This window comes from Oncorhynchus gorbuscha, linkage group LG23, assembly GCF_021184085.1.
Source record: "Oncorhynchus gorbuscha isolate QuinsamMale2020 ecotype Even-year linkage group LG23, OgorEven_v1.0, whole genome shotgun sequence".
Taxonomy (NCBI): Eukaryota; Metazoa; Chordata; class Actinopteri; order Salmoniformes; family Salmonidae; genus Oncorhynchus; species Oncorhynchus gorbuscha.
The window spans coordinates 59,905,126-59,923,408 of record NC_060195.1 but is presented as its reverse complement, the minus strand read 5'-3'; the positions used below and the strand labels follow the sequence as shown (position 1 = coordinate 59,923,408).

The 18,283-nt window shown below is 46.1% G+C and overlaps 1 protein-coding gene across 4 annotated transcripts in view; it reads left to right on the top strand.

The window, feature by feature from the left end:
- LOC124011399 (cysteine/serine-rich nuclear protein 3-like) overlaps nt 1–16,264 on the top strand; it is a 36,827-nt gene extending 20,563 nt beyond the window's left edge. For 3 of the 4 annotated variants that reach the window (XM_046324733.1, XM_046324732.1, XM_046324734.1), the window contains 4 exons: nt 7,401–7,589; nt 8,337–8,596; nt 11,886–12,197; nt 12,441–16,264. In XM_046324733.1, the coding sequence (XP_046180689.1) occupies nt 7,433–7,589; nt 8,337–8,596; nt 11,886–12,197; nt 12,441–13,427 (1,716 nt within the window). In that variant the 5' untranslated portion in view covers nt 7,401–7,432 and the 3' untranslated portion in view covers nt 13,428–16,264. The remainder of the gene's footprint in view (nt 1–7,400; nt 7,590–8,336; nt 8,597–11,885; nt 12,198–12,440) is intronic. The other variant, XM_046324735.1, reaches the window with a different exon arrangement.
- Nucleotides 16,265–18,283: the final 2,019 nt, after the last annotated feature.

The following is an 18,283-nucleotide window of genomic DNA, read 5'->3' as shown; positions in this document are numbered from 1 at the left end:
ACACAGACGGCTATGTAGCTAGCTATGTAGCTAGCTACGATCAAACAAATCAAACCGTTGTGCTGTAATGAAATGAAATGAAAAATGTGATACTACCTGTGGAGCGAAGCGGAATGCGACCGGGTTGTTGAGTGCGGAAGTTCTATTCAGTAGACGTTGGCTAGCTGTTGGCTAGCTAGCAGTGTCTCCTACGTTAAGGACGACAAATAGCTGGCTAGCTAACCTCGGTAAATTAAGATAATCACTCTAAGACTACACGCTCTAAACTACACAATTATCTTGGATACGAAGACAGCAAAGACAACTATGTCGCTAGCTAACACTACACTAATCAAGTCGTTCAGTTGAGTGTAATAGTTTCTACAGTGCTGCTATTCGGTAGACGGTGGACGTTTGCTAGCTGGCTAGCTGCTGGGCAGATAGCAGTGTAGACTACGTTAGGACGACGAAATACGAAGTTGCAATAGAAGTGCTGACTGTTTCACTTTGTTGTCCTCTTTCTTTTCCTTTTTCTTCTGTCCTTCTTTTGTCCTTATTTTGTCTTCCTTTCTTCTGTTAACTAGATATTTTTTGTTGTTAATCTTTGTAAGCTAGCTAGCTTCTTCCAGGAGAGTCCCTAGCAACTGCTTAGCAACAAGTAAACAATTCTGCTACCAATTCACCTAGCTAAGATAACTGTACAATTTTATGAAAAAAAAAAAAAAAAGTTAATTTTTCAAAAGCCTGTCTTGTTTAGTTTGTTCCTTGTTTTGTCTTCTATTGAATCTTGCAGTTTTCTCTTGATTTTTTCGATGTACTTCACTCTAAAAAAACATTTAAATCTCAATAAATACAGGAGCTCATTTTTCACCCTCTCACCATACTGCCACTGTTTGAATTTTAGCTGAGTTTATTCATTCAACATTTTTTTTACAAAACAAGCACACATGAAACTTGAGAAGCCATACATGCACATGAGTAAAATCATGGAGGATAACAACACAATAACATCTGGGACTTATTTCCATTGCGGTCCTCTTGAAACAAGATGGCTGGGCAAGATGCAACAATGTTGAACACAGTATGACAGCGAGATGTCCTGTACTGTATGTGGAGTGGGGATGGGAAGGGGGGGGGGGCAGGGCTGCCACTGCAACATCCATGTATTATGTCTAAAGCATCCCTCTATGAGTCCTGTGTGTGTGCACGCAGAGTGCAGGGGATTACATGTGTGTGCACGCAGAGTGCAGGGGATTACATGTGTGTGCACGCAGAGTGCAGGGGATTACATGTGTGTGCACGCAGAGTGCAGGTGATTACGTGTGTGTGCACGCAGAGTGCAGGGGATTACATGTGTGTGCACGCAGAGTGCAGGGGATTACATGTGTGTGCACGCAGAGTGCAGGTGATTACGTGTGTGTGCACGCAGAGTGTAGGGGATTACATGTGTGTGCACGCAGAGTGTAGGGGATTACATTTGTGTGCACGCAGAGTGTAGGGGATTACATGTGTGTGCACGCAGAGTGCAGGTGATTACATGTGTGTGCATTCCTTGATGCGTGTTCCCTTTCAGTCAGTCAACTTGGGTACAACACACTGTGGGGAGTCGCACACTGGCGAAAACACAATTGGAACACGAGACTGTCTTACGTTGTGCCATCTCAACTGTTCCGTAGTGGTAGAGAGTGCTCACCCCCTGGATGTTATGTGCTGAAGTTTGTATGGTTCTCATACGTTTCCTTAATCACGAACAATGAGTTATTCTTCGAATTGCTTGGCCTGGCTATAGCAATAAGTAAGCTGGCTTACGCAACCGAAACGACGAAGGCTAAGCTTGGATTCGCTACCATGCCCCAATTAATTAAAATATACTCATGTTAGTTGTCTGGTATGTCGCGCCTCGGTGCGTGCTCAGGCGGCCCTCACTTGAATCTGTTCGTGTACGAGACTAGGGGATGGCTGACACTGTTCCCCTACTAATCCGAGGCACAGGTTCTCTCGACAATCGTGTAGCATTCTTCAGGGGGCTTGGTGTTTCCGATAGTGACTTCCTCTCCCGAGTGCCTGTACCTCGGCTGATGGTTTGGGTCGTTGGTTGGGTAGAATGTCTCCCGGCTCCTGTGCGCACTGTCGCCGGTTACGGGAGGCTACTCGGGAGAGAGAGGGTGACCAGGTTCTGTGGGTATCCCGCCGCCTGTGTGTGCCAGGGTTATTAAGCACCACTTGTCTTCCCAGAAGGGTCCGGTTCCCACCTCAGTGATCCGGTCCGACGTACACTTTCGAGACCAGGTTAGCAAACAAGCGCTGCATAGCGTGCTAGCCAGATTAGCTAACTTGCCGAGGCAAGCTAGCTACTACTAGCTATTCCTGCCTCCCCACGGTGGAGTTGCTGGGGAAGCTCTCTTGTTTAGTATACATATCATTAAGTCACTTGGTTATCGTAAACGAACCATGCCACGGTCAAAGAGGCTAGCTAGTTGAGTTTAGGCTAAAGAGCCTCCTGGCTAATGTCAGCTAGCATGCATAACTTCTGGTGAATGAAGCTTACTAGTGTTCCCCAAAGCGCTCTTTGGGGATTCAGGCTGGGTTTGTGTATATGCACTTTGTGACATGTGCTGATGTAAAAAGGGCTTTATAAATACATTTGATTTGATATCAAGGTCATTTAGTTTATTATGATCAATAGTGATATCTATTCTGACTACTACATTTGTCTTCACACAGGGGTCACGTGCTGACACAGACCAATCACGGTCAGGCAGGATACGTGGAAGCTCCCGGTTGACTATCTTAGGCAGGATGAAAACGACTACATCAACCTTGATCTTTTGCTAGTTACGGCCACTTTCACCATGATCCTTAGCAATTTCTTTGTGCCATTCAGACCCATTTAGCAATATGGCATGCTTCAAATTCAAATACTTCCGGCTTCATGCGCCATTTGTGAGTTTTCATAGTAATACATGTATGACGTCAGCACGATCACTATCTACTGATTTTCATGGCTATGTGTCACGTCTACTCCCGCTCCTCCCCTTCTCCCCTTCGGCCTTTGACGTCACCGGTATACTTTGACGTCACCGGTCCTGGGATCCATCACTACGCACACCTGGCATCGCTCATTGCGCGCACCTGCACGTCATCATGAGGCACACCTGGACTCCATTACCTCACTTATTAACTCCCCTATATCTGGCACTCCCTTAGGTTCTTTCCCCAGCTGGTATTATTCCTGTGTTTATGCATAGACGCTGCTGTTATGTTGTCTCGGTTCATGTTTGCTGCTTTTCGACTCTCAGTGTCTCCGTTACAGAATACTGACTCCAACAATGGAAGCAGCAGGAAAACAGTATATTTCCCATACGGTCGACGAGCAGGGATAACTTCTACATCAACACCATGACCAGCTGGCACAACTGGGGACAGCTATGGAAGAGGTTCTTCACAGTGTGTAACGTCTCGAACAAACCTGGAGGCATTGTCGTCAAATAGCGGAGGATACTCTACAAGCAGTTGACCCAGCGAGCCAGCACAACAGCCCATTCAGCAACTCGCTCAGGTCAGCGATGCCTGTTTATCGCTACTGGATAAATATGACGGCACCCCATCTAAATGCTGTGGCTTCCTACTTCAGTGCTCCCTCTACTTTACGCACCAGATGGGAGCCCCCACCACTGAGAGGTCCAAGGCTACCATGGTTATTTCTCTGCTGACTGGGCGGGGTGCCGTCTCATGGTTGAGGATTAGAATCACAGACTGGTCACCCGAATGCCGGAGGACCTCCTTCCCCATCCCCTGTGGTCCTACGTCGGTTGAGAGTCCTGTGGTTGCCCTTTAGCCAAACAACCCGGAGATATACAAGGACATGCGGGAGGTATTCTCCAAGACCACCTGACACAGGCCATGGAGGATTACATCCAAGAGGCGCTCCAACAAGTTTTCATCTGCGCGTCCTCTTCTCCTGTGTCAGCTGGTTTCATCTCCGTGGCCAAGACTGATGGAGGGTTACGTCCATGTATCGATTACAAAGGACTCAATGAAATCACCACAAAGTACCGTTACCCTCTCCTGTTGTTGCCGGCAGTCATTGAACACCTTCTGGTTAATCACCAGTTTGTCAAGGCTGAGAAGTGCCAATGTCTTCAGAAGGCTGTCTCCTTCTTAGGCTACCAATTCAGCCCGCAGGGAGTTAGGATGGACGACAAGAAGGTCATGGTCAGTCCCAACCACCATTATGGGGTTATAACGGTTTTTGGGATTTTCCTACTTCTACTACCATTTAATCAGGAACTTCAGCTCCGTCGCAGTCCCTCTCACCTCTTTCTTCGAGGGTGGTCCCTGTAGGTCGCACTACCCAATCAATCTCTGAGAAGTCACATTGACACAGGATGTCACTTGTTGCGTCAACTCCTGTTTCATATGTGCCCAAACCAAATCCCCCCCAGAACGCTCCTTCAGGTAAACTCCTGCCTCAGCGTCCCTGGTATCTATCCATTGACTTTGTTACTAATCTCCCCTCTGACGGTTTCACCACCATTTTGGTGGTTGTGTTTAGATTTTCAAAATACTGTCATTTAATCCTGCTTTCTGGTCTCCCTACTGTTCTCCAGGTTGCTGAGGCACTATTCCAGCAGGTCTTCCAGCATTATAGCCTTCCGGAGGACATTGTCTCCGACCGTGGCCCCCAATTCACATAACGGTATGGAGAGCCTTTATGGAGAAGCTCGGGGTCGCGGTCAGCCTCACTTCCGGGTATAGGCCTCAGCCCAACAGGGAGGTGGAGAGGATCAACCAGGAGCTGGGGAGGTTCCTGAGGAGTCACTGTCAGGACCGGCAGGGAGAGTGGGCTCGATTCCTTCCGTTGGCGGAGTACACCCAGAACTCGCTACTCCTCCACTGGGTTGACCCCCTTCCAGTGTGTTCTGGGTTTTCAGCCGGCCCTGGCTCCGTGGCCCCCTGCGCCAGACCGAAGCTCCTGCGGTTGATGAGTCATACAGACACGCAGAAGCGTGGAGCAATGCTCACGTGAGACTCGAGCGCGCCGTCCACTGTCAAACCCCCGTGTACCACTCTGGGGATCGTGTCTGGCTCTCTACCAGGAACCTCACACTCCACCGGCTCTGTAAGAATCTGAGCCCCCAGTTTGTGTGTCACGGGGAGGGGGGGGGGGGTACTGTCACGTCCACTCCCACTCTTCTCCTCTGGTGTTTGACATCGCCAGTATACTAGTACACCTGCACGTCATGAGGCACACCTGGACTTCATTACCTCCCCTATATCTGGCACTCCCTTAGGTTCTTTCCCCAGTCAGTATTGTTTCTGTGTTTATGCGTAGACGCTATTCCTATGTTGTCTCATTCCATGTTGTTTTATTAAACGTTTCACCTGCACCTGCTTCTCGACTCTCAGTGCCTCCGTTACACTATGGGTATATCAGTCTCCCGAGTAATAAGTTGGCCAATTCTCTCTCTGTCCACAAGGGGGCACCCCTCCTCTATAGATGGCTCATTACTGGGATTCATTGCTGATTCCTGCCTGTGGCTTACTAGTCCCTATGAGTTGTCTAATGATACAAGTTATTGGTGGTTGGTAGACTAGTCGAGGGGCAAGTGTTGGACACGACCATGCTATTATCCAACACAATCTCTGTGGTTCATATGAACCCTGCAATTAGCTTCCTGTCTCCAGCTCAGAGCTTTTCATTCCTGGGAATTAGATTTGATTACAAATCGACCCTGTCAGTTACCCCAGAAGGGTTCCGTTTCTCAGGGCTATCTGTCCCATTCCCAGCTAGGCTACAAAGCGCTTTGTCGCCAGTACCGGCTGGTCGGTAGGGTAACCTCCATGGTAACTTCCAGTGGTCACGGCTGTCAAAAGTATTGTCTCCCCCATGTGAGTTCAATGACAAGTGTCCCTCCTCCACGTTCATACACACAGTTGTCAAGAGTGGTTCTTCCATTTCCACCAATCTCTCCCAGTCCCAGTCCCCCACTTCACGAGAGGCTCACTGTCTGCTCCGACCAGTGGCGCAGTGTTGCCCTAGATCATGCGAACAGTGACATCAGGGTACAAGCTACAATTTGTTGTGCGTCTCCCACGCTTCTGCAGCATTATCACACCGACTGTTCCCAAGGCCCCAGAGCCCGTTTTGAGGGAGGGAATATCCTCCCGTCGCCAGAAGCAGGCAATCCGAGGGGTTTCTATGTTGAATATCCTGAATGGCTGGTACAGCCGGTATTTCCTGGTTCCGAAAAGGGACATGCCCTCAGCTAGCACCTTAGACTACAAACTCAGAATGCTCACGAGCCGCAGGCTATTACAGACTATTGGCTGGCGGCGGCAGAGTTGAGGGCCACGCAGTGTTACGCACATCCATACTACTTTCCCATATTCAGTTTCTAGACTTCCTAAGAAACCATAAAACAGCTGTCTGACTCCATCTCAGCGCATACCGTTTCTAGGTCTGGAGTTAGACTCACTTGCATATCGCTCCTTCTATCCCTAAAGAGGGTGTTCAGGGGATGATGGCTTCTGTGACGGAAGTCCTTCCCCTGGGGCTAGTGTTGATGCGGCCCTTCCAGAGTGCTAGCCACTCACCTGGACGCATCTCGCAGCCTTACCCGGTCGCTTTGGGTGTCCCCAGTCAGGCCTTCAGGCCCTGGCCCAATGGTGGGACCCTCTGCTATTGTTAGGGGGCTCCCATGGACTGAGTTATATCTGGCAGACGCATCCCCCCAAGGGTTGTACGATGGCAACTTGATTTTTGGAGGGATGGATACTGATGCGGAGTGCACCATATCAATTACCCAGAGCTCCTAACGGTCAGGCACTTCCCCTTGCTTTTGTCGGGCTGGCTTATGTTGGTCAGAACCAACAATATGTCTGTGGTGGTATGCATCAACAGATGGGGAGAGACTCTCACTTCCTCCTAACCTTGGCTCGGTCCCTATTTCTGAGGAGCAGTGTGCACATGCTCTCGCTTTGGGCCACTGTTCCCTGAAGGAGGGAAATGAGGTTCAACACCTGTTTGGCCCCACGCCGCACGTTCCTGGGCTCGGTGAAGAGCGGTATGAAATTGAAGAAATAAATCCAAGCCTCATGCTAATCACCTGTAGAAGGCGGGGCTTCCCGCCTTATCAGGCATGATTGTAAGACCCTTCAGTCGCAAGAGTGCAACTCCCCCATAGTATGTTGTACCTCATTTCCCTCCAGAGAACAGCAGTTATAGTCATAATGTTAAGTTTACTTTTATGCACTCGATGTACATACACTCATCACATATACCTATTGAGAAAGATCAATGCCCACTATGCCATGAACTGAGCAGCCATGTGCAGTAGCATAGGTTTGCTCATCGACCATGTACACTCTTGTGCAATCACGGTAATAACATTTCTTACAACATTCTTTCTTTCTCTCAGGGGCAGACGTTGGGTGGTAGACCTACGGCAGGATGAGTGGGATCCTGAAGAGGAAGTTTGAGGAGGTGGAAGTGGACAGCCCCTCCCCGTGCCTCTCTCTCCAGGGGTCCGATGACGAGGTCTCTGCCGGCAGCGACAGCGGGAACAGCAGCGACAGCGTCAACCCCGGCCCCTCCACCCCCGTCGCCCGTGAGTTGCTTACCCAGCATGCATGTACTTGACTGCTTAACTAACACAGCCAGCTTTGACAACTTCGGACAACACTGTCAACTATTTGACACAAAGTGAATGAAATAGCGCTTTACATTGTGCTGGTGAGTAGCCATCCATCTTTTCAGTGGAATAAAACTCCCAGTTAATAGAACTACTTCCTCACCTACTGCTTTTCAACTCAGATGGGATTCCCTCAAGCACCACCAGCATAGAGAGCCTCAGTGGGATTAGAATAATAGGGAGAAACAGGAAATAACTCTTCGGAGTAGTGTGATTACATCTCTCTCTAGGAGTCATAGGGGGTGACCTCCCCTAGCTCCTGCTCCCTGTGGGTTTTTAGATGACAGGGAGGATGTGAGGAATGCTAAAACTCAAGGGGTCCATAGGGATTTCAATAGCAGCAATACTCACTTAAGGGCTCACGAGTGGCACAGCTGTCTAAGGCACTGCATCTCAGTGCAAGAGGAGTCACTACAGTCCCTGGTTCGAACCCAGGTTGTATCACATCTGGCCATGATTGGGAGTCCCATAAGGCGCATAATTGGCCCAGCGTCGTCCAGGTTTGGTCGGGGGTAGGCCATCATTGTAAATAAAAATGTGTTCTTAACTGACTTGTCTAATTAAATAAAGGTACAATTTAAAAAAATGATATAGTGATACTTTGTTTCTAAATGCCCCCTTTCTCTCCATCCCTCCTTCTCTCCCTATCCCTCCCTCTAACAGCCTCCTCTATCTTGAGGTGTGAGAAGCACCTGCTGGTGCGCAATGTGCACTTTGAGAGCGTGACGGTGTACTACTTCAGCCGGCGCCAGGGCTTCACCAGCGTGCCCACGCAGGGTGGCAGCACCCTGGGCATGTCCACACGCCACAGCTGGGTGCAGCGCTACACCCTGGGGGAGTTCGCTGTGGAGCAGGAGAGAAGCCACCGAGACATGCTGCGAGACCACCTCAAAGAGGAGAAACTCAACTCCATCAAACTCAAGGTAGTGTCATAACTCTCCTGTGACGATCTGAAGGATCAGGTTACAGGGGGGTCCACTCTACAGCGTGCGCTCTCTCTCTCGTAGAGGGGGAGAGCGGGAAGACGACTGTTTTATGGTCGGTCATAACATACGCTGCCCTTATGCTCTGTAGTGTTTGAGATTGGAATGTAAACTGTGGAACACAGAGAGACCCTCGAACATCAAAAGTTTGAATAATTAAACAATGTTTCTATTTTTGAGAATGTGGGAATGGTCTGTGGACACTTAAGGGACAGTCATGTCGAGTGTTTCATTTGGTGATCTAATGAAGGACAGTAAACACACATAACTGTATATCTTACAGTGTACATTTCCCAGCTGTCAGGTTTACATCGAAATATTGTGAAACATATGTGATTAAACGTTAAACTATTTGTGAAAAGATGTAATGTTCTAAATGAGAAAATATGGTTAATAAGTTAACCAAATCAGTGGTCACGCCCACATGAGCGTAGACATTATGTCGGCGACATGGACTCGCGCCTTTTTCCACAGAGTATAAAGCCCACTTCCTACAAAATTTACATCAAGTCAGAGAACGCTGGGAGTCCCCGTGTTGGAATGGCTAGAATTCTATAGATAATTAGACCATACAGCTGTAGTTTTGGCTACAAGGCTGGAAATGGTTCATCTCCGAGACGATCAATCACTACAGAATAAGAGAACATCTTAGACATTTAATTACTAGTCTAGTAGGAGAATACCGACAATCGCCGAAACATCTATTCTAAGAACATGGTACGCCTGACTTATCGATTACAACAGACACTACCCAGAGCCGCGGAGAGAAAGCTACAACCACGAAGGACATTGTGACTTCTGGGGAAGTTTACCAGAAACACTCTGATGAACTGACTCTCCAGCAGACGGACAGGCGATTCCAACAGAAGACAACAACGGCATGCGGGCGTAAATCTAGACATTGCTATTATTTTCAAATGAGCGTCCGTTCATGTGCGAAGGATTAGCATTTCAATGAATAGAATTATCAACTGTGTCTAGTGAATCCATTTCATCTTTCCTGCTTTTTCTCCATCCGGACCCCTTTCATTTGTCTACCAAGCCGTCATATCGGCTTCGTCCGCTAAGGACTTTTTCTTTGTATCAAGTAGTGACCCACATATCTACAGTTTGTTTTATGTCATTCGGTGTGGTTAGTTAGTAAATAAATAAGCCCGTTTTTATATCGACACTCTAAAATTGACACTCTATAAACAACATTTTTCATGGCGCCCCGACTTCCTAGTTTAACGTTTCGTGATTAGGTTAATTGCGTAATTAAATTACACATAGAGAATTGCTTTGATAAAATACAGTCTTCGCATTTAATGATAGTCCAGACACGACAGTAGCCAACTCCAATGAAATGGCAATAAAATGGAAATTAAAATGCAAATTAATTACTTAAAAATCCTCCAATGTGATTTTCTGGATTTATGTTTTAGATTCCGTCGCTCACAGTTGAAGTGTATCTACGATAAAAATTACAGACCTCTACATGCTTTGTAAGTAGGAAAACCTGCAAAATCGGCAGTGTATCATATACTTGTTCTCCCCACTGTATTGATATATATATATATTATTTTTCTTCAGGATTTTGGAAATTCTCCCATGACCCCCATTTTCATGTCAGGCGATCCGTCCCCCCACCCCTATGCGGTCGCAACCCCTAGTTTGGGAACCACTAGTCTAACGGAAGGCAGCCGAGTCTGTCTAACTGAAGGCAGCCGAGTCTGTCTAACTGAAGGCAGCCGAGTCTGTCTAACTGAAGGCAGCCGAGTCTGTCTAACTGAAGGCAGCCGAGTCTGTCTAACTGAAGGCAGCCGAGTCTGTCTAACTGAAGGCAGCCGAGTCTGTCTAACTGAAGGCAGCCGAGTCTGTCTAACTGAAGGCAGCCGAGTCTGTCTAACTGAAGGCAGCCGAGTCTGTCTAACTGAAGGCAGCCGAGTCTGTCTAACTGAAGGTTTGGACTATGCCTTTGTGTTAAAGTATCCAGCAGTGCAGTGGCAAATTCAGTGTATTAATAATAGATTGCATAAGGCACAGACAGTGGCACTTTTCCAAGTGCCTAAAGTGCAGTACATTGTACACCAATGTGTAGCATGGCAACTATTTTTTGTGCTAGAAATCAGCTAACATAGCAGAGAGATGAGGAAGGAATGTTTGCCCATTTGTAAGCCGGGGATAACCAGGAAAGCAGGATAGCATTAGGACCAGGTTATGAGTTCAAGGCTAATGACAAATTACATTAAAAGCCTGAGTGGCACAGTCCTTTCTAGTCAAAATGACCTTTACATTCCTTATAATGTATTTATTCAGTGTATTCACTAGCACTTTCAGCTGCTTTATCGCAGAGATTCTAATCCAACACAAGGGGATGCGCTAACACAAGCAGTCAGCCATGTAATTGTTATCAATAATAATCCCCCTCATTGGTTTATGCTGATTCCTCACACCTCGCTGTGACCTCGGACAGAGTGTTGGGAGTATCAACTTTCTTTGAACAACCTGTGTAAACCATTTGTGTTGAATTGATTTACATCACCACCTAAGGTATTATAATCAGGAGATGAGCATTTATTTCATAGATCCAAGGACACACATATAAGCACCTACAGCAGTCTATATGGCAGGGCTTTACAAGAGCCCAGATACATTATACACTGAGTATACAAAACGGTAAGAACACCTGCTCTTTCCATGACACAGACTGACCGTGTAAATCCAGGTGAATGCTGTGATCCCTCATTGATGTCACTTGTTATATCCACTTCAATCAGTGTAGATGAAGGGGAGGAAAAAGGTTAAACAAATGTTCATAAGCTTTGAGAATTTAGACGGGGATTGTGTGTGTGTGTGTGTGTGTGTGTGTGCCATTCAGAGCTTGAATGGGCAAGACAACAGATTTAAGTGCCTTTGAACAGGGTATTGTAGTAGGCGCCAGGCGGTTTGTGTCAAGAACTGCAACGCTGCTGGGTTTTCTATATTCAACAGGTTCCCGTGTGTATCAACAATGGTCCACCACCTAAAGGACATGCAGCCAACTTGACAAAACTGTGGGAAGCATTGGAGTCATCATGGGCCAGCATCCCTGTGGAACGCTTTTGACACCTTGTAGAGTCCATGCCCTGACGAATTGAGGCTGGTCGGAGGGCAAAAGGGGGTGCAACTCAATATTAGGAAGGTGTTCGGTTTACTCGGTGTGCATCACGAGAGAGCATCACCATCTACTCGTGTTTTTTTCTTCCAGCTGACCAATAATGGCACTGTGGAGTCGGACGAGGCCGAGTCACTGACCTTGGACGACATCTCAGAGGACGACATCGACCTGGACAACACGGAGGTGGACGAGTACTTCTTCCTGCAGCCGATGACCACCAGGCGGCGCCGCGCTCTCCTCCGGGCGTCTGGGGTGCGACGCATTGACGTGGAGGAGAAGCACGAGCTGCGGGCCATCCGGGTGTCCCGGGAGGAGTGCGGCTGTGACTGCAGGGGGCTGTGCAACCCTGCGACCTGCGCTTGCAGCCTGGCCGGCATCAAGTGCCAGGTAAATGGAGCTGTGGTGAGGGTCTCCTGAATTACCTCTGTCAGTATGTTTGCCTGTTAAATGATGGCTGGCTGGCTGGCCCGCTACTGGATAGCTGGCTGTTTGCCTGGCTGTTTGCCTGGCTGTTTGCCTGGCTGTTTGCCTGGCTGTTTGACCGTCTGCTATGCTTATGCATCTGTTTATGTGTTCATTATTCATTGGAAACGGAACCGTCCAGTATTGGAGGCTAACTGAGATGTTGGTTGTCTGTCTGTACAGGTAGATCGCATGTCATTCCCGTGCGGCTGCAGCAAGGAGAGCTGCAGTAACAGCACAGGTCGTGTCGAGTTCAACCCCATCCGTGTTCGCACCCACTTCCTGCACACCATCATGAAGCTGGAGCTGGAAAAGAGCCACGAGCAACAACCACCACAGGTCACCATTGGTTACCACAGAGAACTACCAGTCAACATCCCTGTCCAGCATGCTCTGCAGTACCCCCTGATGTCTGACAACATCCCAGTCCCGCAGGCTCCCATCATGCACCTGCCGAGTGCCAGCGACGTGGAGCAGCATCTAGAAGAGGAAGTGGACGAAGATGAGGAAGATGAGGAGGAGGAGGATGATGACTATGATAGTAGTTTATGTAGTGGCCTCTCGGACTGCAGCACCGACAGCCTGCACACTAGTGACTCTCAGGAGGAGGAGGAGGAAGATGACTGTGAGTCTATCGAGGAGGGGGTGAGTGGACCCCCAGTCTCTCACACAGAGGTGGTCCCTCTCTCCTCTGTGTTGGGTTACAGTGATGGCACACAGAACAACACCAACCGCGCTAACCCCAACTCATACTACCACAACCCTTCATCAGGGTACTACCAGATGGACAACTCAGCCAAGCTGAACCCCACACCAAAATCCCCTTGTGAAGCTCCCTCACTCCGCCTCTCACTCCCCAACAGGGAGGGGGCCACTGATGGCCCCACGGTCGTGTCACAGGAGCAGCCTAAAACCACCTCCGAGCCGCACACAGACCACCTCAGCCAGATAGAGGGACTGTATATGCATTTTCCCCACACTGACAAAGCACCAGCAGCCAACGCCTGTTCCTCAGCCCCGCAGCAGAGCAACACTCCCCACAGTGGGGAGACTAGTACACTACACCATGAGCAGCCCTATCAGACACAGGTTAGCGTTTTTCATCATGAATCTTGTTCTAGAGGCAACTCTGCGGAGTGGTCACTAGTTGGCACAGCCACAAAGTCATAAAATGAGATTTAAACCTAACCTTAACCCTAAACGTAACCACACTGCTAACCCTAATGCCTAACTCTAACCTTAAGACCAAAAGCACATTTTTGAATTTTTACAATATAGCCAATTTTGACTCAGTAGCTGGCCTATCTAAGGGGAAATCGCTCAGTTCTGCCTCCAGGACAAAACTCGTGACAATAATTGTCAGTTCAGCCTTTCAGACAGACATGAACGGTAATGATATTACACTTTCACTGAAGAATAGCACACGGTCTGAGGTATCTGTGGGGACTAAGGAGCAGCAAAGCCAAGGGTCTTTCAACGGGCTGGCTGAGGCGTCCTCTCTCCTGCCTGAGAATTAAAGGGATGCACCCATTCTAGAGACTAACACTAGTCACTAGCAGTGTCAGGTAGACTTGTGGCGAGTTCAATGAAACTGGTTAGTGTGATAAGTCAAGCATTCCTTTGCAGCAAGTATGTACATTCGGATTAATGTGCTGACCAACTTAATTAAAGGGATACTACAGGATGTCGGCAATGATCGCCTTCTCCAGATCCAGATGAACTTGTGGATACCATTTTTATGTCTCTGCGTGTAGTTTGAAAGAAGTTGCTAACTAGCGTTAGCGCAATGACTGGAAGTCTATGGAAACCAGATGTTAGCTGTGACCATAGACTACCAGTCATTGCACTAGTAAGCATTGGCTTGCAAAACTACCTCTAACTTCCTTCGTACAGGGATGAAGGATGCAGGGACATAAAAATGGTATCCTTGAGTTCATCGGACTGGGACTGGGGAAGTAGATTAATGGGCTTCATTGCCAAAATCCTGAAGTATCCCTTTACTAGTGAAACCAGTTTGATTGAATAGAACCTGAAGGACGGTGTTTGTTGTTTTTCAACTCCAAATGAATGTACCTTTTTCAAAGTGAACGATTAGGTTTCAACGGCAAGTTGTGGGGTTTTGCCTCAGAAGGATCTTTGCACATTATTGCGCACACAGTTTCCATGTCCCGGTTCGGAATGTCTAACCGCTATTGGACGATGACTGTGAAATAGTTAGAATTAAACAAAATGATTCCTTGTCGAATGGGAAAATGAAAAGATGATCACATTTTAGTTAAACGAATGAACAAAGATAGACGGTGGGGCTCGGACGATATCAGCAACGCGATACTTGTGAGTCACGTGGCAATGACTTGTGACTTGTGAGTCACGTGGCAATGAAACAAAACATGATGGCGGCTTTAACTTCTTTAGGAAAACAGCCCTAATGTTGGAAATAAACATTGCTCACAGTATTTATATATAGCAGGTTTTTAAAAGACCGAAGAGTTTTTTCTGCTTCATGTTTACATTTTTGCCATGGAAAAAAGTATTGCAGTACTGGTATAGTCACAGCCTTGGTAGATTGAGCTTTTATATGGAGTCAACTGGAAAATGTATATAGCTGCAGTTTATGTATGGCTATACAAAGTGTATGTAATATAATGTGCGTTTTGATAATGACAGCATGCTGTTGTTAGTACTGATGACAAATCAACACGATTTTGAGGTACTACTATTATTAAGCGTTGGTCTCTTGCTGACTTGTGTTGTCTCATAGATGTTGAATATTTTGCATGTATTTTGTTGAAAGGAAAAACACCCTGTTTTAAAAATGAACTTTTATTTATTTATATATATATATATATATATATATATATATATATATGCAGTGAGAATGTCAAAAGGAAACAAATGAAAGAACATTTGTACTTTACGTTAGATTGGACAGTTTTATTGACAATCCTCCAAGAGACTGTAGTTAGAGCCACAGACTTATAACCATCTCTACCGCTGCATTTAGGTCCATTTTCAATTGGACCATGAAACTTAGAAAATGTACGTCGTTTGAAATCGTTTCATACATCTTGCTTAATTTCACGAGACAAGCTATATTTTCAGTGCTGCCATTATGATTTGTTATCGAGCTTTATTGTCACATGCACAGGACACAGCAGGTGTAAAACAGTGCAGGGAGAACCTTAACTTGCGAGCTCTTTCCCAAAAATGCGTAATAACGGTTGTAATACAAAGAAATAAAAACAGGCGAAATGTGGACAGAAGGATAGAGTTCTATAACGTTCTTCTATACAGGTCAGTACAGTGCCAGTACTGTTATTACAGTGTGCAGGGGTTACTGGAGGGATTGAGGAAGGAATGGACCTACTTCATCACAACATGTTCTTTTTCTCCACTCGCTTTTCTCTCTGTATCCAGTCTCTTCATCGAGCCCCTTTATGGTTCTCCTCGCTCTCTTTCTAACGCTCTCACGCTCTCTTGCCCTCATGACCTCTCTCTCCTCTCGCCCATCCTGTGACATCATATCACGTCAGCCAATGAGGTGGTGTGTAGCGTAAGGGTGCCAAAGCATTCATGATCTATGGTGAAGTAAGCTACCAGTCTGTACCAGTCTCTGCTGTTCTGCTGTAGATATGATTTGGTAGTCTATATTGTGGTCAGTGTGAAAATGGGTATTTATTGTGGTTTATTCCCGCAGCAGTCTGTTGTGTCATGAAGGCCTTGAAGTGCACAGAGCTCATGTTGTTTTTGGCTTGGTCCCAAATGGCACCTTATACCCTTTATAGTGCACTTCTTTTGAACAAGGAAGTAGTACCCTTATAGGGTATTTGGGACACAGACTTCCTGTTCGGTTTAGTTTTGTTCCAGAATGTCTCTTTGTTTATCAAGACTGCCTAGAACTGGGGGCCAAAAATAGATTTTCTCTGTTTGTCTCTTCTTTTTTACACCAACATTTGTTCCTTTTTCCACAAACATCAGACTTTGAGAATAAATAACCAATGGAAAAATTGTGTCCCTTGTCAATCATTTTGGTTACGGAGTATTATGACCTTGACATTTTGTCAAGATGAATCATACATATCAGTAATGTATTGTTGTAATTATTAAAGGAAGACAAAATGTACATCCTCAACATAAATATGGCTGTTTCAGATTATAGTTTATTTGTAAAAAAAAGTATTTGTCCACAACCATTTTCCAGTTCCAAATGTAGCCTCTGAAATCCCCAGAGAAAACCAGTGCCATGTTGACTGTCTCGCCCAACAGAGTCGGAGTGAGATGGATTCTCCGGAATGTGTCTGTTTCCCAGGGTAACACATAGCTAAGACTGCTGTCTTGCGCTCAAGACCTCTACATTATGTAATGAATTTGAGGAGTTCTTTCAGTAATGTCTAAGCAACTGATTTTTCCAGGATATACAGTGCCTTCTGAAGGTATTCAGACGCCTTGACTCCACATTTTGTTAGGTTACAGCCTTATTCTAAAATGGATTAAACTGTTTTCCTCATCAACCTGCACACAATACCCCATAATGACAAAGAAAAAACAGTTTTTTAGGCTCCGTCTGGGCCACTTGAGGACATTCAGAGAGTTGTCCCGAAGCCACTCCTGCATTGTCTTGGCTGTGTGCTTAGGGTTGTTGTTCTGTTGGAAGGTGAACCTTCACCCCAGTCTGAGGTCCTGAGTGCGCTGGAGCAAGTTTTCATCGAGGATCTCTCTGTGCTCCGTTCATCTTTGCCTTGATCCTGACTAGTCTCCCAGTCCCTGCCGCTGAAAAACACCCACACAGCTTGTTGCTGCCACCACCCTACTTTGACAAACTCCAAGTGGGCTGTCATATGCCTTTTACTTTTGAGTGGCTTCTGTCTGGCCACTCTACCATAAAGGCATGATTGGTGGAGTGCTGCAGGGATGGTTCTGGAAGGTTCTCCCATCTCCACAGAGGAACTCTAGAGCTCTGTCAGTGACCATCAGGTTCTTGGTCACCTCCCTGTCCAAGGCCCTTCTCCACGATTGCTCAGTTTGGCCGGGCGGCCAGCTCTAAGAAGAGTCTTGGTGGTTCCACACTTCTTCCATTTAAGAATGATGAAGGCCATTTTGTTGTTGGAGACCTTCAATGCTGCAGAACTGGTTTGGTACCCTTCCTCAGATCTGTGCCTCAACATAATCCTGTCTCGGAGCTCTACTGAGAATTCCTTCGATGTTTTTACTCTGACGTGCCCTGTCAACTGTGGGACCTTATATAGACAGGTGTGTACCTTTCCAAATCATGTCCAGTCAATTGAATTTACCACAGGTGGACTCCAATCAAGTGTAGAAACATCTCAAGGATGATCAATGGAACAGGTATCTCATAGCAAAGGGTCTGAATACTTATGTAAATAAGGTATTTCAGTTTGCTTAATATTTTTTCAAAAATGTCTATGAACCTGTTTTTGCTTTGTCATTATGGGGTATTATGTGTAGATAGCTGAGGATTTTTTTGTTTGATTAATACATTTTAGAATAAGGCTGTATGTGGAAAAATTCAAGGGGTCTGAATACTTTCTGAAGGCACTTTATGTATTGTTATTTAGTATAAAGTCAGTTATAGCTGATACGATTCGGTTATTGTTGATACCTTTAAAAGTAGTGATTGTAATGAATTGAGAAATTTCCGAAACTGCATTAGGAACAAGGTCTTAGTTTTAAACTGACTATCAAATCAGTCAGTCTACTCTGGTGTTCTTTCTCTCTCTATATATACATATATATATATATATATATATATATATAATCATGTCGAAATTATGGATAAATGAGGAGTTCAGTAACAACATTGAAATAATCATTAATAAAATTACATAATGCAGATACAATAAATTAGTACAGGTTATATGGTTTGACTCAATGGAACTTGATGACAAAACCAAAATTCCCTTGCTAGGGAATTGTTGTTTATTGCTCATTTGTGCTGTTGCTGAGCAACTATTTCGAGGCAATCATGGAAATTATTCTCAAGAGTTCAACAGACATAATAACCTACT